This window comes from Pipra filicauda, unplaced genomic scaffold (genome assembly GCF_003945595.2).
Source record: "Pipra filicauda isolate LSUMZ 115617 unplaced genomic scaffold, ASM394559v2 scaffold47_size6085603_pilon, whole genome shotgun sequence".
Lineage (NCBI taxonomy): Eukaryota > Metazoa > Chordata > Aves > Passeriformes > Pipridae > Pipra > Pipra filicauda.
Genome location: NW_024104620.1, coordinates 4629874 through 4657009, shown reverse-complemented (window position 1 = coordinate 4657009; position 27136 = coordinate 4629874). Strand labels below are relative to the sequence as shown.

The 27136-nt window shown below is 45.0% G+C and overlaps 1 protein-coding gene across 1 annotated transcript in view; it reads right to left on the bottom strand.

Moving 5' to 3' along the window:
* Positions 1-4537: 4537 nt before the first annotated feature.
* Positions 4538-27136, bottom strand: part of VPS13D (vacuolar protein sorting 13 homolog D) — a 93159-nt gene continuing 70560 nt past the window's right edge. The window contains exons 51-54 of the mRNA XM_039386361.1: positions 26155-26350; positions 9623-9754; positions 5890-6130; positions 4538-4987 (exon numbers count right to left, since the gene is read on the bottom strand). Coding sequence (XP_039242295.1) covers positions 4856-4987; positions 5890-6130; positions 9623-9754; positions 26155-26350 — 701 coding nt within the window. The 3' untranslated portion in view covers positions 4538-4855. The remainder of the gene's footprint in view (positions 4988-5889; positions 6131-9622; positions 9755-26154; positions 26351-27136) is intronic.

Below are 27136 nucleotides of genomic sequence, written 5' to 3'. Positions count from 1 at the left end.
ATCTATGAAAAGAAAGGAAGGTGAGTGAAGTTGTTTGTGTAATGTGGATTTTTAGTGTTTGAAATCGGGAAGCTCAAGGTGGGGGAGTTGCCTCTTAAACCTGCTTATAAATGTCAGCTCTGCTGTGATCTCAGTGTGATTATGACCTTGGCAGCTGTTTATTTTTGCTCTCAAGGTTTTATCAGTAGCAGAGGGTTTCTCCAGGTGGATACTGGTTTGGTTTAAATTTTTTTTTTTTTTTATGGGCAGGATGAGCAGTTGGGATTAGTGTCAGTGAAGCAAAATGTACAAGTAGTAACTGGTGTTGTGCTGCAAGATCAGAGAGTGACCACTGAGAGAGTGGAATGAGTTTGTGCTGTCTCTATAATCCTTTGAAGCCTCTTAGTGCAAGTGCTGTTACACCACAAATACAGATGTGTCCTGGCACAGAAGGTAGTGCTGAATAGAATTTCACGTTTCTGGGATGTTTATCTCCAATACTGTTTCCTCCATACTTTGAGATTAAAATAAATCCTGAAAAAAAGGATGAATGGAAGGGCCTAGAACTGCACCTTGGCAGAGGGGGAACATCCCTGGTGGTGCTCCTGGTACTGGAGCTGCTGTGTCAGGGGTCTGACCTTCCCAAGAGCAGGCTGGGGGAGAGTCTGAGCCTGTGAATGGTGGGTCATTTTAAAGAGTTATTTAAATTTTTTTTTCTTCCCTCCAAGCCTCCACGCAGACACATGTTTTTTGCTACATCATTATTTTGATACCCGGTGGTTTGTTCTGCTGGTTGTGGGTTGTTTGCCAAGGGCCTTGGAGCAGCAGAGCTCAGGAATGGTGAGTCACCCTCCCAGGGCAGAGAAAATGTTTGCTTTTGCGGTGTCTGGAGGGCTGAGGGATGGCTGGTATGATGGATTTCTCTTTTATTTGTTACAATTCCTCTCCAGCTGCAGCGTGCAGGGGTTTTTTTTTTTTTTTTTTTTTTTTTTTTTTGCTGGCATTTTCAGAAACCATTGTTCTGCAGCTCCCGTAGCAGCCCTTGTCCTTTGGGTGACCCGGCCATTTATCCAAAATGTAAATGCACATGGAAGCTGTTTACTTCTCTCGTGGCCTTTCAGTGCTTTTGAGTCAGCCCAGAGCAGGCCAGAGGTACAAGGTTGTTTTTACCCACCAGGAGAACACGTTGTGCTGGGCCCAGGGGCAGGCGCTGGAGTGTCAGATGCAGGGAATAAAACAAAAATAAACCCAAACCACAACCAGCAGACCCCGTGTGACACTGGAGCCTGATGCTCTGAGGCAGCACAAGCGTCCCCAGGCCCTGAGCAGAGCTGACCCAAAGCAGCTGCTGCTCCCATGGAGCTGCAGTTTGCTCCCTGATATTTGTATTTCTGGCCCAGGATGTGCTGTGGTTCTACTGAGCAAAACACCAGAAAAAAAAAAAAAAAAAGACTATTTTTTTCCCCAGTGTTTGTCACTGGTTAATCAGTAACCTTTTCTTTCTGGCAGGAATCCTTGTAGGATTCTGCCCTCTCCTGCCTGTCAGGCACATGCAGGGCTGGTCCCAGTGCCCACCTGCTGCTGGGGTTGCCTCATGTTCTCCCAGTCCTGAAAATCTGCTGCTGGAGAACCATGAAAAGTCTTTAGTTCAGTCAAACTGCTTGATGTCCTCTTAATATCTTCTCAGGCAGGTGGGTTTGTGCTGCCCTGAGCCCTTTTTCAAAGCTGTCAGACCAGTAGCTGTAAGAAATGGGCTGCAAGAAAGTCAAACCAGTAACAGGAGTGGGGAGCTGGAAGTGGTTTGTCCCAGCCCTGCATTTGATAAAATTAAGGATCATAATGTGGAGTCAGAGTGTGCTGTCAGCTGGAATGCTACAGCAGTATGGAATCTGAAGCTCTGGGCACATTATTTTATTATTTTTTTTTTTTCCAGAAAAAGAAGTTCCTTCTTTGTAACAACTCTGCCTTTAGGAATAGAGGAGTTTGGAATACAGCCTTTGCTTTTCAAGAGAACTTTAAATGTATATTTGGGGTGTGTGTGTATATATTAAAAAAGTAGTATAGAAGCATAGACATGCACTGTTATTCTTTGTTAGAAGTTGTGTAAGTGGACTTTGAGCAACTGTTGACTTAATTATGTGTTTTAAGTTTGCTTTTTTTTTTCCCCCCAAATATCTGTGCAGCAGCCCGTAAGCTGAAGAGTGTCACTGAAACCTGCTTTTTCAGAGCCAAGTACCACAGGTGAATCATTGTGACCAGCAGATTGAGGCAGGTTCCTCTGAGGAGAAAAAACAGAGCAAGGGCCTGGAGGAGTTGTCAGCTGAGTGGGCTCCGCACTGTAGGAAGCAGGTTGGTACTAAATTGTGTTTTAGAGAGAAAAAGAAGTAAAAAAAAAATATATATATATAGTTGGGCTAAGACCTTAAGGTATTTTACTGAAAATAGATAAATGTTAAAGCATCCTGCAAGTCCAAGGAATGAGCAAATAGACCCCAAATAGATCCAAAGGTCCTTGTCACTGGGAAATGTATGACTGTTTCTTGGGTTTGAGATGTGGCCCATTTAGCCACTTAAGCTTCTCCCCACAAAAATGTAAGCACTGCACTGCTCTGGAAAACAGCCCTGGGGACTGGAGCTGCTGGGATGTATCATCACAGTGATTTACTGGGAATCTGTTCAGGAGCAGAGGAGGATGTTGTTCACATTTGCCCTGTGCTCATCTCCGTGCAGGAACACCTCACCATGAGGCCCTGTTGGAACCAGAACTGTCCATGATCCAGGAATGATGGCAATGGAAGGGGTATTTCACTGGGAACAGCCCACAGTGAGATGCAGAGGGACACGGAGAAATTCACCCCTGGCTTGTGCAAAGTGTCTAAAAGTTACTGAGTTTCCTTTTTTTCCGGTTTCTCCTGTGACTTTAGGAAGTGATGACATTCCCTTCCTGGAGAGGCAGCACGTGCACAGGTAAGTTATCTCTGGGCAGGGGAATCAGACCTGACTGCACAGTCTGTCACTGGGGAGGGGGCAGGGGAGGTTCCAGCAGTGACAGTGGTGACATTTCCCTGGATTTGTACACCTTGGCAGGAGCAGGGGATTGACCACGGTGTGCCAGGGAGAGAGGACAGGAGGAGAGGGAAGGGGAGGAAGGGGGAATAAAGGGGAGGACAGGAAAAGGGAGGGAAGGACAACAAAGGGCAGGAAAGATAGGAAAGGATGGGAAAAGGCAGGGAAAGGGAGGACAGGAAAGGGAAAGAAATGGATGTGGCAGGAAAATAAAGGGGAGGAGAGGACTGGGGAAGACAGGAAAGGGAAGGGGAGTAGCGGAAAAGGAAGATAAAGAGAGGAGCTGCCATCACCCACGTCACACGTGTCACTTCCATGTTGTGTGTGAGGCACCTCTTTCCCACTTAGAGACAGTTCTTCCTTCCTGCCCCTGCTGAGCTGTTATTTCACCTACTCTTTGTTACACTTGGAACAGGTTACAAATGAGATCCATTGTCCACTGTGGCTCCCTGAGTTCAGGGCACTCCAAGGGTGACTGTTCAACCACTGCTCTGCTGTTTGCACATCATCTCTGCATAAAATGGTTACAGACCCCAAGTATCCATCCCTGTAAATGCTCAGCACGGCACAGAACTGCTCCTTGTTTTCCTTCCCCACCTCCAGCAGGCAGGTATTTAACACGAGTTCACAACTGGTTTCATTCTAACCTTCAGTACCAAAATACTCCCATGTGCCTTTATGAAAGGACTTTACTTTCAAGTTAATCTTTTAAAGCTGCAGCTCAAAGGTTTACCGAATAACTAAAGGTTTACCTTAAAATTTAGGTTACTCAGCATTACAGGGAAGTTGTATCTTCACACCAAAAGCTGGCACCTCCAGGGAGTGACACTGAGGGTTCCAGCTCCTGTGGGTTTAAGGACACTCATTCCTCATCTTCAGCGTGGTTATGGTTAATGAGACAAATATTGATTTGATGTACAACGTTGGGAAAAAACACGTTATTTTTATTATTTTAAAACTTTACTTTTGAAGATGTTGTTGTGAAGTCAAACAAGCTGGTGATTTCCTTTCCCCACCCCCCTTCCAGGCACTACTCCCCCCAGCTCCAAACCCTCCCTGCATCTGAGAGAGGGGAAAACCTGAACTTAGAGATTCCATTTCCAAGGCTCCTCCCTTCAACTGTTCTAGAAACAAGTCAGAAGGAGCCTTGAGGTGCACACTGTGAATGTAAAACTGAATTAGTTAGTCCTCACTGTAATATTCACCAAAATGCAACTTCTGTTTAAAAAAAGAGGCTGACATTTCAGTGGAACACCAGGTCTCTGTGCTCTCACCTGTACTAGTGAGTTAGGAGAAAAAAACCCAACAAAAATCCCATTAAACTACCCCAACCAATGCACCCTTCTCACAGTGTTAAAGCTCCAAACCAAGGCCACCTGTGCTCCAATAGCTGAAATTAACTCTTAATTTTATGTTTTAAATGTTTATCTACTTTCCTGCACTTTGAACAGCAGTTTTCTCAATGGAAAAAAAGACAGAGAGAGAGGAGGGCTCGTGTCAGGTAGTGCAGTATGACTCAGTAGAGCTCCTTTAATTTCTTTACACAGTAAACAGACTTGTATTTATACCAACACCCGCCTGCCCGCTCGTATTTACATGGACACTTGTACATATATACATGTTAGCAAAATACAGGGCTTCTCCCAGACCCAAAGCTGTGTCAGCTACACCTCTGTTACACACCTAGTGCTTGAAAAAGAAAAGTCACCTCTCCTGTTTTCACTAAATACTAAAATTATATTTTTTTCCTTCTCAGTTCTGGCTCCAGCCTGGTGCTTGCAGGTCACTCTGGCAGTGAGGAAGTGGGTTTTCAAGAGTCCAGCTCGAGTTGTTCTTGATTTTCACTGAGTCTCAGCATCAGCTGCTGCTCGTAGTAAAGGCTCTTTGCATAGTTGATTTCTTGAGACAGCTTTACTGCCAGGGCTTCTGATTTCACTTTCACCTGCAGAAAGAAAGGGGATTTTCGTTTCCTGCCGTCAGCTAAAGCAGAAGAGATTTTAGGTTTGAAGTGAGGAACAGAAAGGTGTCAGTGGAGATCCCTGCTCAGTGCTGAGGCTGAGGAAGAAGAAGCAAGTGGAGCACCAGGTGCACACAGACAGGTACTCAAGGGTGAGAGCAGCAACATCTTACATATCTGAGGTTGTTTCCTTTGCTTCCCCTCCTACCTTTTATCTGGCTGCTCTGTTTGGAATGTAAACTGCCTTGGGTCAGGGGTGAGCTTGTAACTGGGCCTGTAAAACAGCCCCTGAGCAACTACTGTAATGGCACAAAAAGCCCTGTAATGGGCTTTAGAAGAGAAAGCCTTGATTAACTTTTATATGCTTGACATAAACACTGTTTCCAGTCTTAGAGACCTCACAGCGAAAAAACACTACAAGTAGGAGATGAGTAAAAAGCCAGCAAAGTACCCAAGTTCCATTGATGTGGGAAAGTTAAAAGTCTTTCATAGGTAAACACGTTTCTTCCTGTTACTTTTCTGCCTGAAGGAATATTTTAGGGTTTGCCTTTCTTTAGCTTTCTCAGGAGTTTAGGGAGTGCCTGAAGTTGGATATTAGGAGCAGGTTCTTCCCCCAGAGGGTGGCTGGGCACTGAACAGGCTCCCCAGGGCAGTGGTGCCAGAGCTCAAGGAGTGTTTGGACAACGCTCTCAGGGACAGGGTGGGATTGTTGGGGTGTCCTGGGCAGGGCCAGGAGTTGGACTGGATGATCCTGGTGGGTCCCTTCCAGCTCAGGATATTCTGATTCTTTCAACTCCACACTCCCTGAAACCTCAGCACAGCTGTTCCAGTGCTGACAGAGCCAAACCCTTGGGGCACACGAAGGGAAGGAGGTGCCAGGAGCTCACCATAGGTCTCTGCTGGGAGGGGCCTGGCATGGCCACCCCACTGCTCGTGTTCACAGCCTTCTTGGTGAGCTGGATGTAGACGTTGCCGTGGTCCTTGGACACCAGGCAGTGGTACAGGTCATCATACCTGACCTCCAGGAAGATGGCATCGCGGTCCGTGTAGTCCCCGCTCTTGAGGAAGTACACGGCCTTGGAGGAGATCAGCACACAGTAGCTGTCGATGTTCTCCACTGCTATGAAGCTGCAACAAAGGAAAAAACAAAAATTATTAGCTTGGAGCTAAAACCAGCAAACTAACCCACGTCTTCACCTGTTTTGAGTGACCTCCAGGAGCGTGTCAGAAGATGTAGCTGTGTAACATGTACGACTCATCTGTGTTTAATTTAGGCAGTTTAAAAGTGGAGCTGACGAAGGACCCTCTCCCCTAGTTATAAAAAGATCATGCTGTAAATCAAATATTAGTGCTAAATGCCTGGCAGCCAGCTTTGGGCATTACAGGGGCACATAAAAATGTCCTTTGACAAGGTTTAGGAAGAGTAATTTCCTTGCAAGTCCTAATGCTGAAGCTTAATTGCAACCAACTTCAGTTCCAGAGCTGCTACGTGAAAAGTATGCAGACATTTATGATGGGAGCATTATCCTTGTCCACACTGTAACCCTCCTGTGCTTCCCTGGTCCCCCTCCAAAACACAAAATAAGTTGAACCTGCTGCTGGGATCAGTAGCAGAAAAGAGAAATTAGCTGTTTAACACGGGGTGAGAGGTTAAGCAGCAAACAGGTTTCCCCAGGGAGATTAGGCTGAGTGATGAATAGGAAGAGGGAGAGAAGAGTGAGTCAGGAATATTGAGAGTTATGATGGCTGAAAAGGCTGGGGTGTAAAAAAATAACCATAAGAGATGCAAAAGTGCAATGGATGTTGCACACACAAATGCTTCTCCCCCACTTCTGATTTACTACTGAAATGAGCCTCATTAGTGGGGTTTTTAAATGCTGAAAAATTCAGCAACTTGAATTTGAAATAATAACTGGATAGAATAATGGAGTGCTAAATAGAGTAATAAAGCTCTGCCAACAGCCCCAGGGTTGAAGCACTGTAAAAGGAGGATTCTCCTGCTGTCAGGCAGGTTCCCAATCCCTGCCTTCTGAACCACTGCTTATCCAAACCTGAGTGCTGCTGTCCTCAGACATCCTGCAAAACACTCTGCTGCCTTGGAAACCCAGGGAATTTGTCACTACTCAGTGTTTTTGGTGGCAGAGAAGCTTCTCATCTCCAAACCCACCCCTGGCTCTGCCATTTAAGTAACACTGTGCACAAACCACTCTGAGCTGTAGCCAAATAAACCCATAGCTATAAATGGAATGTTAGTAGCCAAAAATGTGGCAAGAGGTCAGGTCATGGTTTCTTTTTGTGGTATGAAAGGGTAGCTCCAGCAATTTTGTATTCCCAGTCCTCTCAAAGACACTGCTCTGCACTGAACTTGCCTCTCCCTCCTCACTCCCCTCACACTGAGAAAGGTGCCCCCACCAATTCCAGCCCACACCATCATCTCAGTGCTGACAACCAGCCTAATTACAAAGGGCCTGTTAGAGCTCTGCCAGCTCTACCCTTGGACAAAGCTCCAGGACAGGATAAATGAACTGTGTTCCTTTAAGTAAAACAAACTGGGAAAAAACTAGGGAATTTCAGCTCAAAGGAGCCCAGGTGAAAGACAACATTAACAGAGGCCCGGAAACCAGCAGCTGCCCCGCAGTTTTCTACCAGAGTTCAAACACTTCAGGGGAAGGTTCTGCCTTTGAAATTAGTTAAGTAGGATGGAGAGTGACATTTTTTATGAAGTGTCACAGAAAACTTAATTTAGACCCGGAGCAGCACTACAGCTGCAGGGGAACAGCCTGGCCAGGCACATCAAACACCACAGGGTTTCCCAGAGAGCCCGGATCCGACGGGGTCACGGTGCCACCGGGGACACGGGGACATCCACGGGGAGCAACTGGGCACCAGCAGCTCCTCCAGAGGCCAGGGGAAGCACCTGGGCAGTGGGACTGCAGGGTTGTGTTTGCTCCATAAGAACAACAGATGATGTATCTACTTTCCCAACAAGACTTTTACTGGTGTCATGTATATATTGTGAGGAATGGAAACAGAGGTCAGTGATTTAATGGAGAAGCCCAGAAACATTAGCTAATTTGTAGTTCAAGCTCTACATTTTGTTCTGAGTTTGAGTCATGCATCATTACCCCTCTGCTCTTGCCAACTGTTACTTTCTTCTCAGTGTCTAGTTCTCAAAACAGGTATTTTTAAACTTTTCAGATACTACTGAAAGATACAACTTTTTAATTTTTTAAACCTATCTACACTATTAAAAATATCTCAAATTAATAAAATGAAAAATTAAATGAAACATGATCCAGTAGAACAAAGTAGAAGCAACCAGATCTCTGGAGAATTTGTGGGGTTTTTAACAACATCAGGAAGTAATTACACAATATTTTCCAGAAGTGAAACAGCGAGCCTAACTGGAAAAAAATGTGGAAACATTTAGTTAGAACAGTAGAGCAAGGTATTAAACCCCCTTTTATGGATTTAACTCTGAAGGAAAATATGCAAATAATCAGGTCTTTAAATGTGTTTCTGATTATGATACTAGGATAAAAGTCAGAGGCATAATTTTGTACTTATTTTCCATGACAAGAAACACTGTGTTCCTGCTGAATGATGTTCCTGATGGCAAGAGTCACAGTGAATGAACAGTGGGACTCGATGACAAAGCCCACTGCTCTGCTGTGGATCTTTGTTGGTCACAAATTGCTCTTTCCATTCCCCCTGCCTGAGAGCCAGCCAGGCACAAAGACCCTGGAATGGGATGGGAACAGGATAAACCAAGTGTAAACTCACAGGGCCACAAGAAAGTGGCAGACTGCAAACTCTTCCTCACAGAACCTGGAGTGTCCCATGGCTTCAGACCTGCCCAGGGACACTGGGGACACTGAGGGACCCTGCTGAACTGGCACCTCCCTCTGCAGCTCCACCATCAGCAGTTCTGCCCCTTTGCCTTGGCACAAACCTTGATGGGAGACAGAACAGTGTCTGACACTCCCCACTGACCCAGCTGAGCAGTAACTGTGGTGGAGACCAGTAAGGGATGAATGCTGCCTTCAGACCCCCATCCAACAAACTGACCTCTCCTGTCCATGGAATCATGAAGGTTGGAAAAGCCCTCTAAGATCATTGAGTCCAGCTGTTCCCCCAGCACTGCCAAGGCCACACTAATCCATGTTCCCAAGTGCCACATCTACTTCTTTTAAGTCCCTCCAGGGATAGGGTCTCCACCACTGCCCTAGTGCTTAACAACCATTTCCATGAAGAAATTTTCCCAATATCCAATCTAAACCTCCCCTGGCACAGCTTGAGGCCATTTCCTTTCCTCCTGTCCCTCATTCCCTGGGAGCAGAGCCCGACCCCCCCTGGCTCCCCCCTCCTGTCAGGGAGTTGCAGAGAGCAAGAAGGTCCCCCTGAGCCTCCTTTTCTCCAGGCTGAGTCCCCCCAGCTCCAGATCCTTCCCAGCTCTGTTCCCTTCTCTGGGAACACTCCAGCCCCTCAATGACCTCCGTGTGGTGAGAGACCCAAATCTGAACGTGTGTCTGCGTGCGCGAAGCAGTTTTAGCCCCTCTTCCCCACAGGCACGACAGTACAAACGGAGCAGTTTAAATGGCTGTGTCAGTCAGTACTCACAACTCATCCTGGATGTTGTCTGTCAGCTTGAAGAGCTGCTCCTGTCCCTCTGCTTGGCTCTCCAGGTAGCGGGGCAGGAGCCCCTGGGGCCCCCGGCAGCACCGCGGCTTCCGCACTCGCTCCGCCTGCGTCCTGCACGAGAGACACAGAGGTGACCTGGGGCAGCCCTTTGCCTCCCACTGACACCTGTCAGCACACACAGCTCTGCTTATTTTGAAATACGAGGTGTGACAAAGCCTTCAAAAATCCAAGGTCTTCGCAGACAAAGCATATGGATCCTGTAAGACCTGCTCTGGAAGACGTGGCACTGGGTGGTTCTTCATCTCCAAGAAGTGTCTGCAGTGGCTAAAGGGCAGTGGCCAAATTAACAGGAAGAAGCAACCTAAACTGAGTCTACTGTCTGCAGACTTGGGATCTATTTATCAGCAGAGCTTTACTGATTTGACTGTTTCTTCTCAGTGCTCTACAGAAAATAGAAGTATATCAACCTAGAGAGAGCTCACACTGATGGACAGGGCCAGTAGACTGCAAACTGAAGGGTCGTGGAAACAGGAAAGTGCAGTTAAATTAAGACAAAAGAAAAAATCCTCATTAATTACCATCTCCATAGCAGGGTTTAACACACTTTACCTTTCTGAGTGTCTATTAAAAAATGGCAATAATAAAGGCACACACTTGAGGGCTGACAGACATCAGAGGTCAGTATTGGCCACAGCACTGCAGGCTTGGTTCCTCCCTGAGCAGTATTTTGTTAAAAAATAATACTCTGAATTCCTTCAAGCTCCTGGAACGCCCTGCCCCTGAAGAATTGTGTTACAGGCTGCCGAGCCCTGTCCCTTCCCAGCAGCATCACTCTGGGGCTGCTCCCTGCTATTTCATCCCTCTTCCAGGCTACTGCTGTTACTGATTTCCCAGCCAAATGCACCATTTTGGATTAGTGCTCTCTGCTTCCTATCCTGACTCTTTGTAAAGACCCTGCACGAGGAACTGCCTCCAGCCTTTCTGATCCAGAGACCTGGGCAAAGTCCCACAGACCATCACCTTTGCTTTTGAAGCTGCCCAGCATCAGCACACAGAGCATTTGCCTTCTGCTCCTTAGACTTCTTAGATACACCTCTCCTGCCCCTTGGGTTTCTTGGATATGAGCAGGATTCACCTGTACAGGTACAGCACTGTTGTCTTTCTGAACTTACACCAGAAATGAACGAACACCTGCCTGTTTTTACCTATTAAAACTCTTACAAATCAGTAAACCAAAGTATGTGTTTGCCTCCATGAATTGGAAAATGTTGAGGCAAAGTTCCAAAGAAATTAAAGAATTCCAACCAGTGTAATTCACATCTTGCTGCTTGTCCAACTTCTTAACTTCTCAAAGCAGGAAAAGGGCAAAATATCACTGATCCAAGAAGCCTCCATCAGCTGTTAAACCTCTCTATGCCACCCACAGCTTCTACTGACAAGTCTAAGGAGTGTCTGCAGCATAAAGGTGGGTTTTAATTAACTATTGGCCAGTCAGTAACATTTTGCTGAGACATTTCCCATCCTGCTTTCAGGAAGGTTGGATAAGCAGCCCCGTGGGAGTGAGGAGCAGCACTGTGCAGTGGGTTTTACATGAACCATCCTTCAGATAAACACTGACCTATGCCACCTTCTCTATGTTCTGTGGTACCTCGAGAGGAGGGATCTGAAGCACTGCAAGCAAGACTACCCTAAAAGTGGGAATAAAATAGGGCCTTTTAATCCCATAGGAACTAGAACAACTGTGAACACTGGTTTCTAATACCTGGCTTAAAGCAGGTCAGAGAGGAAGTACCAGTACTACAAAGGTACTGGGCACCACAGTGGGTTTTGGAAGGTTTGGCAATTCTGAGCTGTGGTTGGTTTTAGGGTTTGGTTTTTGTTTTTAAATGGAAGAAGCACTTCAGAGTACAAGTACAGTGCTTGCTGTCCCTCCATGCTCAAACATTCATCCTGGTGATAACAGATCACTCCCATCTCAGTGATAAGGTCGGCAGCTTTCCAACCCAGTGCCACTGGTTCGAGCCTAAACTGCTTTGATTTAGTCCATCACCCCCTTGGCAAACTGCTCTGTTTGGTCTGCACAGCTAAAAACATTCCACACCACTTGATTTTTTTAATCTAAAAATTTGTTCTACTGTCTCAAGTTACGTTCTGTAAATAATAAGCAACGCTGATGAAATCCCCAAAGCTGCAGATTTGTAAAGCAGAGCGAGTGGTGGTGCCCACATCTGGGTCCCATTACCCAGGCACTCAGCAGATCTGCTGATTCCTTTTTAATAAGCACACAAAGGCAATACAAGGCAGGAATGCCCTCTCGTCTGCCTGGCACAGCAGGGAGTGGTGCTGCTGGATGGAGCCACAGAGTACAAGGCTTCCAGAGGGTGTTGGGAGGTTGAGGCCAACCAGAGCTGTGCCCTGCTCACAGCTGAGCTCTGGAGCTCTCATCCAGCTCACTGGGCACACTGGGAACCAGTGCACAGCCTTAAATGGAGGTTGAGGCCAACCAGAGCTGTGCCCTGCTCACAGCTGAGCTCTGGAGCTCTCATCCAGCTCGCTGGGCACACTGGGACCAGGGCACAGCCTTAACTGGTTGGTGTTTGCTCAGCAGTTCACAGAATCCTTGGGGTTCAGTTGACCAGTTTTAAGCCAGAAGTTTTGTAATCAAACAACACCAACCCACTGATGAAGGAAGTGGTCAGGTATTATTAATTATTTACCAACTTAGGTTGAGAAAACTCTGTAAGAGACATCACAAGTTTTCCAGAATCCCCTGTCCTTGTTCCTTCCCTCCACATTCATCCCTACCAGGTACCCACCCATCAGGTTCACACCACCAGGTCTGCACATGTGATTCCTGCAGAGGTGCATAAATACACAGTGGTTTTGAGAACAGGAACTGTTACTCATCTTTGAGGGTCTTCTGGACCTAAAAAATTTCCCTGAAGTGTACCCAGACTGCCCTGATAGAAACCTTAAAAATAAAATTCAGAAGGCATCAAACTGTGTGTATCAACAGATGCTGGTCTGTTAAAACAAACCATCCCACTTCTAAAATGATTTAGAAATTATTTACAAATTTACATCTTTCAGTTTCCTCAGTATCACACCCAGAATAATTATTCACAATGAAACAACTTTAGGAAATGTAGCAACTTCTCCTGAGAGAAAAAAACAAGGACAAACCCCATGACTGACACATTAATCATTAGACTTTTCATTTAAAGTATGTATCTGGGGAATCTCTCATCTGTCCTCTGGGTAAGAGAACAGCACTGGCAACTACAGATTTGTTAAAAAACCCAAACCTGAGCATGGACACCCCAAATCCTGCACAAACAACAGCTCTCAGTGCAAGGAGACGGAATTCTGACACCTGAAATTAATATTTAATGGACCAGGCTCCTCACAGAGACCGCACCTGCTGCACCACCTGCCTGCACCCAAACCCCAGGGCCACACCTGGGTGTGCCCCCAAACATGGGCACCTTCCCAAGGGATCCTGGGCCCCAGGGCTCTCCCCCACACTCTCTAGGAATCATTTCCTTCAGCCAGACCCAGTTCATGCTGCCAAAACTTCAGCAACCGTCACCAGCAAAGGTGTGTTCCAGTCTGACCACCTTGTCAGCCCAGCCCAGTGAAGCAGTAACTTACTGGTTCTGGTACAGCTCAAAATCAGTCAGTGTTTCCATTGTAAACTTGTTTTTTCAGGTTTGCATAAAATTTATTGCCAAAAGGCTGCTCTGGGCTGTAACCTGGCATACTGACTTCCAGCCTGGGAACAGTTTTTATCCCCTTGTAATAATTACAAACCAACCTTAATTCAAACAAAGGAAAATGGCAGGTACTGTAAGAGACAATTTTCAATAGCTGCTGGCTTTTTCAAGAAATAATGTCAAACTCTTTCTTACTCGGCTCTGGGAAAAGTCTGGTTCCTAAATACAGGGAGTGCTCTGTCTGAGGGGACTTCAGTGCATTTCAGACATTAAAAGTGACTTAATCTGATAAGGTGATTCTGTGATTCTATCTTCTACCACAAAATACACAACTAAACTACCTGACACACTTGCTGGAGTTCCAGACTGACCTGCAGCCTTCCAATGGGATCACCATCCCATGCACATGAGCTCCATGAAATACAGGACAGTGCTTGCATCAGACGTGATGTGAGGACACCAAAGAAAGCACACTCAGAAGTGCCAGAGCCAATTAAGTGCTGAACAATGTCTGCCTTAAAAACTGAGCTCCAAACTCAGCCATCACAGCCACCAGCTCCTGATGCTGCAGCTGTACCTGGGGGGCTCGCAGAGAACAAAGGAGAACAGACGTGTGCCATGTCTGGCAGGGGCTGTTCTGCACAGCACACCTCTGCACAGCACCAAAAAGCCACAATTGCCACAAATCTTTTTTCACTGGTGCACTCACTTTGTTTCACGTGCTGACCCCCTTGCAAGGAGCAGGAACGTGCCCTGAATTTCCTGAGCAGCAGGAACAGAGAGCAGGATTTCCCGGGCCAGGTCTCAGCATCTGAGATTAGGCCTTGGGCCTCATCTCAGGAAAACCTGTGGCAGCCTGGATTCCATGTTCCCTGGTGATTCTTATTTCAAGGGCTCAGTGCACTTGCCTCCTGCCCCGTGCTGAACTTTGGGGTGCAGTTCCCAACAGGCAGGTCATTGTCTGATCCCAGAGATCCAGCACAGCTCTGCCACGGGATTCGCTCCCCGCTTCCAACACAGATGCTGTGAAGGTGTGTTCAAATGCACACACGGTGCCTGTCAGCTGAGTGTTGGATTTGGCATCAGAATGTCTCCCTTAGATGCAAGAATGTGTAAAATCCCGGGCCAGACAGCTCCCTGCTGACTGCAGATCTGAGGAAGCTCATGTGGGCCGTTGATTCCAGCGAGCGCATGGAATATATTGTGCTTGTTAAATGTGTTCCCAAAATGCTCGTTTCAGGCAGAAACATGCAAATAAATGGTGCCTGGGGTTAAAACCTCCCACTTACAGTCAAATCCCTCCTCTTTGGAGGGATCTCCCAGCTCAGATGCTGCAGACCTTTAGCTGACCCGACGTGCCTTTAGGAGGATCCAGTGTGCTGAAGGAGCAACTGTTTATCATGGAGGTTGTTCCTGCCAGCTTCTTGGAGATGGAGCTCTTCTCCCCCTTCCCTCTTCTTTTGTACACCAGATCAAAACCAAATTGAGAGCTATTCCCTGGGTTTATGGCTGTACACAACCTCATCGGGCTCCGAGTTCAAAAGGAAGTGAGAAGGGGTTAAGAGACATGACTTAATTATGGCATCCATATTACAAATCCAACATGTGCATAAGGTGTATGTGCTTTTATTCCAGACAACTGCCTTGCACTGACAACAGCCACACTCTGGGCATCAACCTCTGGCACTTCCTTACAACCCCCCTCTGCCTGGAACAGCTGTGCAGCAAAACCCACATTTTTCCAAGCACTTTGCCATCACCAAGCTTAAGAAGTTGACAAAACCTAACACTGCCAACTCAGCTCCCAACTCCCCCCACACTCTTCCTGTGTGGATCACAGGAATGGCTACAGCTGTCACCTTAAAGTTTCCTGTCTCAAAATTATGTTGAAAAATGCTCCCATTCACCTTCTGACTCGATGTAAAAGATTCTTAGCAGGGATTTCCTGCAAACACCAATCTGGAAACAGGAGCTGAACATGCCTTAGTGAAACTAAAGTGCCCAGGCCATTACACTGCTGAGCCTCAGGGCACTGTGGAGGGTTTGAGATATTAAATCCTGTCTGCTGCCAGGCAGGGCCCTGTAGCAGCTGGAGCATTAGTCTTGTGTCTGTGCTCATAAAATCCCAGACTGGTTTGGGTTGGAAGGGACCTTGAAGCTCAACTCACTCCACCCCCTGCCACGGGCAGGAACACCTTCCACCATCCCAGGTTGCTCCAAGCCCCATCCACTCTGGCCTTGGACAATTCCAGGGAGTCACATTTATAACAGTCCCATCAAACCCCATCCATGCTGGCCAAGCAATATCCAGTTGTAGTAAATGCAAACATGGTCACTTCACTTTGAGTGTAAAATACTTGGAGTATAACAGAAATGCTTCCAACATTGTACTCCTGCCTTTTCTGAGAAACCAAATCCACTTTGGGGAAGAAGAAACCAGGGGCCCTGCCCAGCACCAGGACAGAGACTCTGGGTGTGCATGAAGGACTGTGTGAATCAACTCTGATGACTGGATGTTTTTTCTCTTTCAGACCCTCCTTTTATACTTCTCAGCTACTACAACTGGGGATGCAACAGGCACAGCAAAGTCCTCCAGCACAAACCTCACCCGACAAAAAGCTACTCTCAAGGTTTGTTTTGATTTTTAAAGTTCACAGATGCAAGAACAATTCAGATAGGCTGGCTGTACTTACAAAACTGATAAAGAGCATTCCACATGTTAACAGCAACATTAGGTGAAAAAATTATCTATAAAAATACCAGCCACATGCTAAATGAGGTGACATCAAGGCAATAAATAGCTCCATCTGTATGAAAGAGTTTGCAGAACAACCCAGAAGACGTCCCTGAACAAAAAAAGTAACTCTGGATAACGCAGCGCTGAAAAAAAAAGCACTGTGTTGGATTTTTTTTTTTGGTTAAAAAAAAATAAAAAGATCAGTTTTACATATTTTTCTGCGATCACTTTATAAATCTGCTGCACATTAGAAATCAGACACACATGTATGTTTTCCAAGCACAGCAAGTCGAAGGTTTACATTTTAATAGCGAAGTGCCTATTTCTGAATGGCAGCAGTGTACATTACAGGCAGTGTGAGAGGGTTAAACAGGACAGCCTCGACTCTTTATAAACTTTTGCCCTCTGGATATGTACTCATTGGCTGCTGTACAAGACTCGAGCTGTATTACACGCCTTAACGATATGGTTCAACTGTCGGTCAGGCTCGGGGCTGGCGCGGGGCCAGACCGCAATCAATGGGACACAAACCTCCCCCTTTCAGATCATCACGAAGGCTCATATTATCTCCTTTTTGTCGTGCTGGTTAAATTTATGGAGCAGAACCCCGAAGCTGCATTCCTTGGCCTGGGCCGGCCCACGCGGGCCTCCCTTTGTTTGGTACTGTAAGGAGCGTGCTTTGGAGGATTGCGGGGTTGTTAGTTCAGGCACTGACTGTTTGCTCATGACTGAAATGAAAAGAGTTCAGGGGAAGGGCAAAAGGACAGCACAAGTGTAAAACCCCATCCCAGCAGGCCCTGGGCTCCCATCTACCGGCTCCGGAGTGGGACTGAACACAAAACCTCCCGGTAATGACAGGGAAAAGTCTGTCTAGTAACAGGTAAACAGCCCTGAGAACACACCTCGCCCTGAGCTCTCCTGCTTTTCAAGTAAGCCTGTAATTGCTGCATAAATATGAACCCCGACTAAGCTGGCTTAAAGCACTGCTCAGAAGTGGTATTAGTTTTAAAGCAATGCTGTATCTCTTGGTTTGAAAATAAAACCTGTCAGTGCAAACCTGACCGGCCGCACGGTTTAATATTTCCACTGTTTTTAAACACGGGGAGTAACCTCAGAGGACCTGCTGCCCTGATATTTAGGATGTAGCAAAGAATTCTAGTAAGGGACAAAATGACTGGAAATGTCTAAAATGGGTATTTCCTACATCTTTATATTTGGTCTGAGGATGGAAAAAGTCCATCTCTGGGTATGCTCAGACACTCTCTACTCAAAGCTGATTACTGTGGTAATTAAAGGGCACTTCTTGATGCAGGTTACAAACTGAAGGATGTGCAGAAACCTTTAACATAACCTCAAGGCAAAATCACCAGGAGTGAAGGCAAATGGAAAGACAACTCGACAGACTCTATTCCAAATCCACACAAGAGAAGCAAATCCATACACAGAAATCCCAAAGGACTCTCCCTGGTTGTGCAGGCAACAGAAGGTGCCCATGGACTCATTGTTCAGCACACAAAATATCCACGCTTACCTCCATCCCTGTCAAGACTAGTAAGACATTCCCAGGAATGGCCCAGACCCGTTGTACCAGACTTCACCCCCCTGGCACCAGCAGCAGCTGTGTCAGGCCAGGAGGTCACACTGGGGAGCAGCTCCTGCCATTTGTGCCTTAGAAATGAGTAAATAAACAAATCCCATACTCCTATTGCACTACACCAGTTTCATCCTTCCTGCTATTTTTATGAACTGAAAATCCTAGAAAATGGGCCAGAAGATCATGAAAACCCACAGAATGTGGGTGAGATGTCTGTCAGTCGTGGGGCTCGAGCCCGACGGGTTCTCTGCAGAACTCAGGACATTCCAGCTGGTTTGGATAAAGCTTTTGTTCCTTCCTGAGGTGCAGACGCTCCCACCTTATCCCACCTCGTTCTGAGCAGGCAGATCTGTGAATGGAAACTGCAAATAATTTATGGCCCAGTCTTTGATGAATTTGTACTAGGTTCTGCTGATGCTAATGAATGAATATAATATTTCTTTTCTTTTCCAAAGACTCTCCAATTCTATTTTAGGAGGCACCACTGCAGGCTAGTTAAATCAGCAGCTCTCTGGAATTGTTTCCACCCAAGTGCTACACAGAATACTCCAAGACAGCAGCATCCTTTAGCAGAGATTCTGTGATCTAAGAACCACATGAATACCAGAAAACATGCAACAGATTAAAAGGTGTTCCTTTTCCCTTTTGGTCTTGGCACCCAAAACCTTTGGCTGAAATAGAAGATAATCAGGCAGAACATGCAGGCTCTAGAAATACAAATATTTCCAGAAGACATAAAACTTTCTCCCTGTCTAGCTGCATTCCTTTGAGTTAACAGCTAAATACTGTGAAGTGGGCACACTGAGGAAGAATTCCACTTTGTGAAGCAAATGCTTCATGTCACGCTAAGTTTAAGTAGTAGAATAAATCTGTGGTAAATCCAACAAAGGATTTATCAGCTCTTTTCAGAAGGAAGTTCATAATTACTTCTATTTCTGATGGACTACACCAGGCCAACGTGACAGTGCCTTGGATTTAACCAAACTGGAAAACATTAGTCACCTACTGCAAAAGTCTGTGTGTCCCAAGAAACTTCTCCACGGCCTCCAGACATGTTGCACTGGAAGGAGCAAGTACTGTGACCACAATGTCCTTTTTCAGCCATCTCTCTTTTCACACCAGACCAGCCTAATACAACACAACACCTTTTCCTCACTACTCACACCTTTTCCAAAGCAGTGAGTGCCCACAGTGCCATCAGGCTGGCTCTGGTGTCTGCTCTGAACCCAGCCTGAGCAGCAGTTTAACCCTGGCTGGGCACAGCTTGCTGGGTGCAGCACCTTTCCCCAGGGCTGGAAATGCACCTGCCCTTAGAGATGAACTTACCAAGGCACAGGTAAATATTTTGGGGTTGTGGAGACCACCACAGTAAGAACTCTGCATTCACTATCTTTATGAAACTATTTGTTGCTATTAATGAATGGACATCTAAAGAAAAACACAACTTCACATTTTATGCTCAGGCAACTCCTCAGCATTGCTCACGTCAATGTTTTCCATTTTCTCCATCAGTCCTCCCCTCACAGCATTCCCTTCCAGAGCCTCTCTTCCCTTGACCACAGTCTGAAAGCATCCAGGGTGTCTTTCTGCCCTCAAATGTCAAGTTAAATACTAATGTTTTAATGGGAAACCCTTCTTCCTCACAGAAGAGCTGCTGGGATTTAGGATGACAGCCAGTCTCTCACAAACCTTCCCTGTTTAATGCCAACAGATGTGTCACCAGTGGTGAACCCAGTTTTCTTAAGCCAGGTTTGTGTTCAGTTTAATACATTCTGTCACAGCAAAGCAAAAAGTTACATAAGTCTTAACTAAAGGTTTAGCCCTCCCTTTTGGAATTTAAACCATCTACAGCTTCTTTGCTAAAAGGCAGGGTGCACAAAACCCCAGAGGCACAATGTGAGGGAGCTGCAATGAACAGCCTCAGCAACTTGAACCCCTGGGCTTGGAAAAGGGTCTTTTTACAAACAGGTAAGGGGGTTGTTCTGAGGTTTTCCTCTCTCAGCCCCTGCTACTCCAAGTCTAGCTCATAATCTCCAGAGGCTCATCAGTGTAACATATGTAAAGTGTAAGACCTGTATGATTAAACATTGCCTAACCCATAATTGCTTATTTTTCCCTTAAACCTCCTATTACATAAAAACATTCCTATAGAGCAGATGTGAAAAGAACCACATCTATATAATATTAATGAAGGATTATGTTGCTGCTGTAGGTCCAAACACTGTGGTTTTTACTTCCACTCCTTCCAAATAGTTAAACTGAGTCAAGGTCAAAAAAGGGGACAAAGACAATCAACTCTAGACAACTGAGTGCTCCAAATATAAATGGTCTCTGGTATTGCAGACACTTAGAAATAGTCTCCTGGAAATTCAGATATACAGTGGGTATTCAGATATACAGTGAAATTATTCAGATATACAGTGGGTATTTGCAATAATGCACAAAAAAGTGTTAAGAGTTTGGTACCTGCTGTAAAACCAATCCCACTCAACCCTCTAAAAAGGAAAGGGAGAGGGATATGTCAGTGCAGAGTTTGGATTCTCCAAATCATCTGGACTTTTGCTGGCCACAAGCAATGGACAATGTATTGTTCTAGAAACTCTGACATTTTTATACATGTGGCTTTAGAATTATAGGCTCTGCAATAAAATATGATTAAGCAAACTCAACGTTTTAAAGGTTCATCTTTCTTTTACTGCATCCTGTGGATTAAAAAAAACCCATGAAAACTACATGTATCAGAGTTATTTCCTTCAGTCATGCATTGCAAATTCTGCTTTATTGTGAAGAACAGAGCCTGTGCTCCCAAGGAATTGTCCTTCAGCTCTTTGTTCCAGTGGGGGAAGGCAAAGGGAACAAACTGTGAGATTTCCAGCCTGTCAGTGCTGGAGGAGGGCACAGAGGAAAAACCTGCTCCCTGTGTTTCTTTCTCACACACAAGTTCTTGGGTTTAACTCCACTCTCCTTTATTTCTAAAGTCATATCCCTTTCAAAATTATGTTTTTATTTCTTGAAAGAATAAGTTTTATTAATTAAAGATTGACTTCTTTATGATTAGCCACTGTATGAGCATGTAGAGCTTCAGAAGTGCAGTGAAATGCAGGGTGGAACTGCACTCCATCCTCAGTTCTCCTGATTTTAGGAGCTCCAGAAGAGTCACCACGAGTCTCAACTGCTTGAATTCCTCCCATGGAGCTTTAAGAGGAAGTTGACTTTCCCCTTAAGAAGAGTGAGCATGCAAAGCAGTCTTGACAGGATTCCACTCCCAGGCAAAGAATCACTCGAGCCCTCTCTGACAAAAAGCCCTCCTAGTTCCTTGATGTACAGCATGAAACGTGTGCACTTCCCTCATCTGAGTCATTCCTTTGCAAAGTAAAACCTGGGGAGAACCAAGAAAACCCCCAACACATTCCTACAGAGAGCTATAGAACAGAAAACCAGGGTTACAAGTACAAGCCAGAAGTGTCTCATGGCAGATAGAAGCACTCCTTGAATAGGCAAAGGGAACAGAGAAACACTTTCTGTTTATGCTAAAGGGCAGCTTCATTTATTTAGAGATCATTTCAGGTTTTGGTGCATTTTCATACAGAAATGGATGTTTTGAGATGAAATCAGCCTGTTTTGAGGTGAAACGTGCCTGAAGAGGCACAGGGCTGCAGTTTGGGGAACTACTTCTCCCACAAGGAAATCCACATTTACTGTAAGTAAATCAACAGTGAAGAGGAGACACTTCAAGAACAGTACCAGGTTCTCCAAATGAACTACAGCAAGTTACCAGTGATAAAATAAAACTTAACAGAAGAACACTGAGCAGGTGATACTTGTCACAGAAAAAGAAGCATCTACTGAGGTACTGAAAAATGTGCAGACAAAAACCCAGGCTTGCTTAACTTCAAGGATCTAGTGATGTGAAACTAAATTTGGAGGACAAATAAGGAGGTGTTTAAAACTCCAGTGAGGACAGTGAAGTACTAAAGGACCTGAAGAGGTCAGAAACATGGCAGGAAATTAAATGGGATTCAACCTGCAAAATTGCAACCTGGTTCATCTGGGGAAAAATAATCCAGAAGGCAAATATTAAATGACAAGGAGATAGCTGCAAAAGCAGTAAAATAAAACAAAACACTAAAAAAAAAACCCTCCTGGGTTGGGAAAACAGCAAGCAGAAAACTAGATATCCATTTGCAATGTGATAGGGCAGTAAAGGCAGCCAACACAGCTCTGGATGGCTTGGAGAGCACAGCCTGGCTCTCTTTTCACACCACACTGATGGCAACCTGCACACTGGGGGGATTTCAAAGCTGCTCCATAAAAGCAGTGGAACAACCCAGACAGTAACAGAGGAATGTAAACCCATAAGATCCAGTTGGACAGGGACTGAGGATGGGAGGTTGGGCTGATGCTGAGGAAAAGCCTTTGGCTACAGTTGTGCAAGGGCTGGGACAAACAAGCTAGAGCAAGAGAAAGAGCTCCAGAGCAAGAAAAAGGGACAAACCTGCTCCAAGATTATAGGGAAGACCTGCTATCCTGTTGGGAAAAGGAAGAAAGGATATGAAGGAAATCACTGCTCAAGTCATTCACTGATTAGAGTGATAAATGTATTTTCTCTCTGGCTTTAAGCAAATCTTAAGAAGGGCTTCCCAGGAGAATAATGTCTCCTTGATGTGTGGCCTTGAACTGTGGCCCATAAGTGACTGATATTGCTGTAAAGACTCTAAAAGTCAGATCTAGATCAAGTCCAAGGTCAGGACAGAATCTGGGACACATGCAGAGGTTCAAACAATATTAACCAGTAAAACCTGAGAACCTTGAGAATAGACTCTTGGCAGTTTATTTTACCTACTGCTCCATACAATTAGGTCCATATTTTCTACTTCTCACTGTCACTGATACTCTCAACCCCACTGCTTTTGACCTTACTGTACAAATCACAGCTAACAGAGATGTGGATGCACAAAGGCAAAAAACATTAATTTAGAATCACCTGCTGTTGACTTTGTCTCCAACTCTGAAACCTCACTGCACATCTCCCAGTGGTGTGTTGGAAGTGGAGAATAAAGGAACAACCAGCACAGGCTGCTGCTTTCCAGGGGAAGTACATTTAAAAGAACCAAATATTTACATAACACTTTTCTGTGACCATTAATGGCTTGCCAATCTCATGTTCTTTACTAGTACAGTCTAGCTCACAGACAGAATTCATTGGAATTGGGGGGGTCATGGAGTTATCTCCTTACTTCTAATTTTCATGTTGTGACTCTCAGAAAAGAACACAAACCCTTGTAGCAACAGCCCAAGAATAATCTTAAACTCGCACTGACCTGGCAGAAGCCTGAGAGAAAGCCATAAAGACAGTTTCCTGCACTACTTGTTAGATTAGACACACATCTAAATATAAATGTTCTTTACTTGTGCTGCACTAGGATGTAAAACACGTTTCCAGGCGAGAGCTCTCCGAGCATATCCAGAGACACAACAGCTTTCCTGTTTTGAACTGGTCTTTAAGACTTTTGGCAGTATATGACAAATATGGAAATAATCAGAACTCTTGTATGTGACACTGGAGTACTTGGAACACATAAACCCACTCAAAAAAGGTATCAAGTCACAGGCATTAACTGTGTATAAATTAGATGTATGCTGCATTGTCAACAACTGTTTTATGCTCTCCTCTGCACTAAAGGTATTAAGGCAGATTTATTCATAAATAACAAGCATAATAAATGATATGATTAGATAATAAGTTAATAAGATTAGCCTTGAAACAGTCCAGCCTAAAGTCAGATTTAAAGAAATATCTTCAATCCTTTAAACCCATTACCCCTTAGGCTCTAAAGGCATTGTCTGTGCCTCAGCCATATTGGCTCCATGTTCCCAACACATGGCTTGTCCCAGTACAAATCCATACATTTGAGGCCAAAAAGCCTCATGTCCATGTAGCCTGATCACAGGAACCCTAGCCACAGTGTTCTGTTCCATTCAGGAACTTTGCTGGAATTAGAGCACGTCTTTTAGGAAAGCCCACGACCTCAATTAAAATTCTACATCCCACTCAAACCTCATCCAATGGTTCAAAGGCAGGCAGCTGAAATTCAGAGCTTTTTTTTAAAATTCAGCCACATAATTAGAGAATTGCAAGGGGCCTGTAATTTACAGTCACATATCCTGCCATTTAAATGCAACTGCAATTAAGTGGCTGACTCAGGCTTGCCCCAGCACCGGGAACGTGCACACACGGAGTCGGTCTCAGGGTCAGGTCAAACTGCTCCTGCCACGCTCAGGAACTCTCAGTGTTCCAAACTGCACTGGAGATCAGTCACTGTCACACACTCACATCCATCAGGGCTGGCTGCTTTTGTGTGCTGAGCTTGGAAGAGCCTCCCCAGCCCAGCAGGCTCCAGCAGAACACTCGAGTGGAGCCAGGAGCTTGGGTTTGGAACGTTGTTCTCCTCTCATTCCAAACCACACATACTTGAGCAGTTACAAATGCGGCGGGGGGATAGTGGTGCACAGCAGCCTGAAACAAGGACAAACCCTTTGTTGTGTGGGTTTGGTTTTTTTTTTTAAACCCCCAGAAGAACCATTCTGTTGCTTCATTATATAAGCACATCAAACCCCCACAGCAAACAAAACACGAACGCGAGGTTGCTTATAGGTGGAGGTGGGTTTTCTGGGGTTTTTTACACCCCTCTCACATTATCTACATATTCTCAGGCACATTTGTTTATCCAAGAAAGGTTTTGATCAGATTTTTGTGGACTGGAGAACTGCAGTGATTGAGTAACCTTGGGAAAGGTTGGGTTTTTTTTTTTTCCATTCTTTCTCCTTTCCTCTTGTAGAAGGTTGTTGGGTCAGAAACTCTGCAGGGTGTGTGTAGACACTAAAATAATTTCTCAGTGACAACAGTATTTCAGAATCTAGTGGAACCAAAACATGGTTCAGCTCATCTGTCTTAACCTCTTCTCTTAATTGATGGTTAAGAAGTTACAGGGAAATATGTCCCCAAGGAAACATAAGCCCAAGATCAGGCTGCCTGGAGGGCCTCTCACCCTCTCTCTCCCAGTTGTTGTCTAGTTTGGCAACTGTTATAACACCATCACTGTCTCACAGAAGTATGTCAAACCATGAATTTTGAGAATACGTGTGTCTTGAAACAAACTATAGCAAACCCAGAGCTCAACCAGAAATTCAGCTAGAGCACAGCCAGGTGTGCTTCTCCCCACCTTGGTATCAATCAATCTGTACAGTCACAAATTTAAGACATGTACAAGTGAAACACTAGATGTGTTTTCTCAGGGATGCACTTGGAGTTCTCATTTAATTCTGTGTATGTAAATGCACTTACCAAATTGTAATCCTTGACCTCTCGGTTTTACAAATCAGGGTAAGTACCAACTTTGTAAGACACACGTGTACACACTTCCATTTTCACAGCAAAGCACACCTTGGGTCATTCTTCAAGCTTCCTACACCTCACTCACACCTCATCAAGCTTATTGTTCCTTACTCAATCCCCAGTGTAGACCCTTCAGGGTTCCAAGAGTGGCATAATAAAACACAGGAAATGGAAAAGCCAAATGGGAAGACGAAACAAGCAGAAACCCCAACATTTTGCAAACATTTTTCTCCAAGCTTTCTGACAATACAACTTCACTTAGGGTTTTCTTTCACTTCTCCAGTACAGAAATGTCATGCACACACAACAGAACTTATCACATCAAGTGAACTCTGAGCCACAAAGAGCACAAAGACTCTTCTCTCAGAGCAGTTCCCTTTCAGAACTTGGCCCTTCTCTGCCACACTCACAGTCAGTGCTAATCAACACACTTTTACTTTGAGCAAAACCATCATTATTTTGTAGAGCCTGGAACTGACCACAGGGAAGAAACCAAAGCATCTGCCTTGATGTGCTGAGCCCTCACAGCCACGGGAGGATGGGGAAGCACATAACCGTGGGCACAGAAGGGCACCCAGCCACACCTCTTAGAACTGAGAACTAGTGTACAAAATGAAAATGAGAAGATAATGACAATATGTTGATGCCTGAACTCTTCAAACCTTTGAAGAGATGTTTTTCTACAGTTAAATGGAAGTTGGAGGTAGAGCAGGGAGAAGAACTCTGCATTCATTTCAACTCTGCATGAGGATTCCACAGTAGAAGTTTAATCTCATTACAGACAGCTATTCTAAAAATTTTGCTTGATCTAATGCTGCAGCTTAATAATTCCTATTTTATGCTGCAGCTCTTCTGTGCAAATTTCACCCTTGTTACAGTATCAGCAAATGCCATCTATTAAACAAAATCAAATGGAATGAAATAGGCCACAGCACTGATCACAGCTCACGGTAAATCTGATTAAATTATTGTTGCTTTGCCTGAGGAAAGATAATCAGATCAGAGACTGCAGCAGGTATTAATACCCAGTTTCCCAGTATTACTGCTCGGGAATATGAAGTGGTTGCTGACCTGGGGCCGCTCAGGGTGGCCGTGTCCCTCACTGCCTGAGCCGTTTCCGAGGCGAAATCCAGCGCTCCGGCCACGGGTTTGGTCACGGTGCCCACCAGCCCCTTCCCAAGGCCGGATATGAAACCACTGACCCCTCCTTCTGTCTTCACACCTTCCACTGTGGAAGTTATGACACTTGTCAGTCCTCCAATGATACCTGGCAAAGACAAGAACAGCAAGTTAGGCCAGAATTATTGCCTCTGAAAAGTCCCATCTGATGCTGTCGCCTACATGATTTATTGTTATTTCATGTTTCAAACCAAATTAACTTTACCTGTTGTATATGTAGCATACACACACATACCTACAGACCATAATATCCCTCAAAGATTTAATTCATTACTAAATATGTGTATTTTAAAATATTTTATACTGGTTTGTTTCCAGCTGCACTTACACACACTGTCTTCATCTATTGCACAGGTAAAGCAGTTACTTATAAGGTGACAACTTATACAGTTTGAGACAGCAAATAGAAAAGTGCATTTCTCCATTGGAAGAAGTCAGTTATTTTAAACTGGCACTTTAAGTGACTTTGCTGTGATGATGCCAACAGCCATTTCTGTGCACGTTTCCCTTCCTAAGAACCTCAATGCTCTGAGAAGTCAAGAACCTGCTGAGGTTTCGAAAGACTTGGAACTTGTGTCTGAGAACACACTTTACAGATTTCACATCTCCCTAATTAGAATATCAGTTTTTAGTGCCCTGGCTCAAGCCTCTCCTGTCCAGCTTTCAGCCAGGTGCTCCTCTGAGGTCTGTAAGTGGAGTACAGACCAGGCAGCACCTCAACGGCCAAGCTCAAAAAGCCCAAGCTATTTAAATCCCTCCTCTTGAGTAACTATAGTTTATGGTTAAATCCTGTCTGTTGAAATGTAGGAATTAGCAGTTCTTTTCTTTTTTAAAAAGCTGAATGGGAAGCATTTAAAAATGCCACAGAATGAGG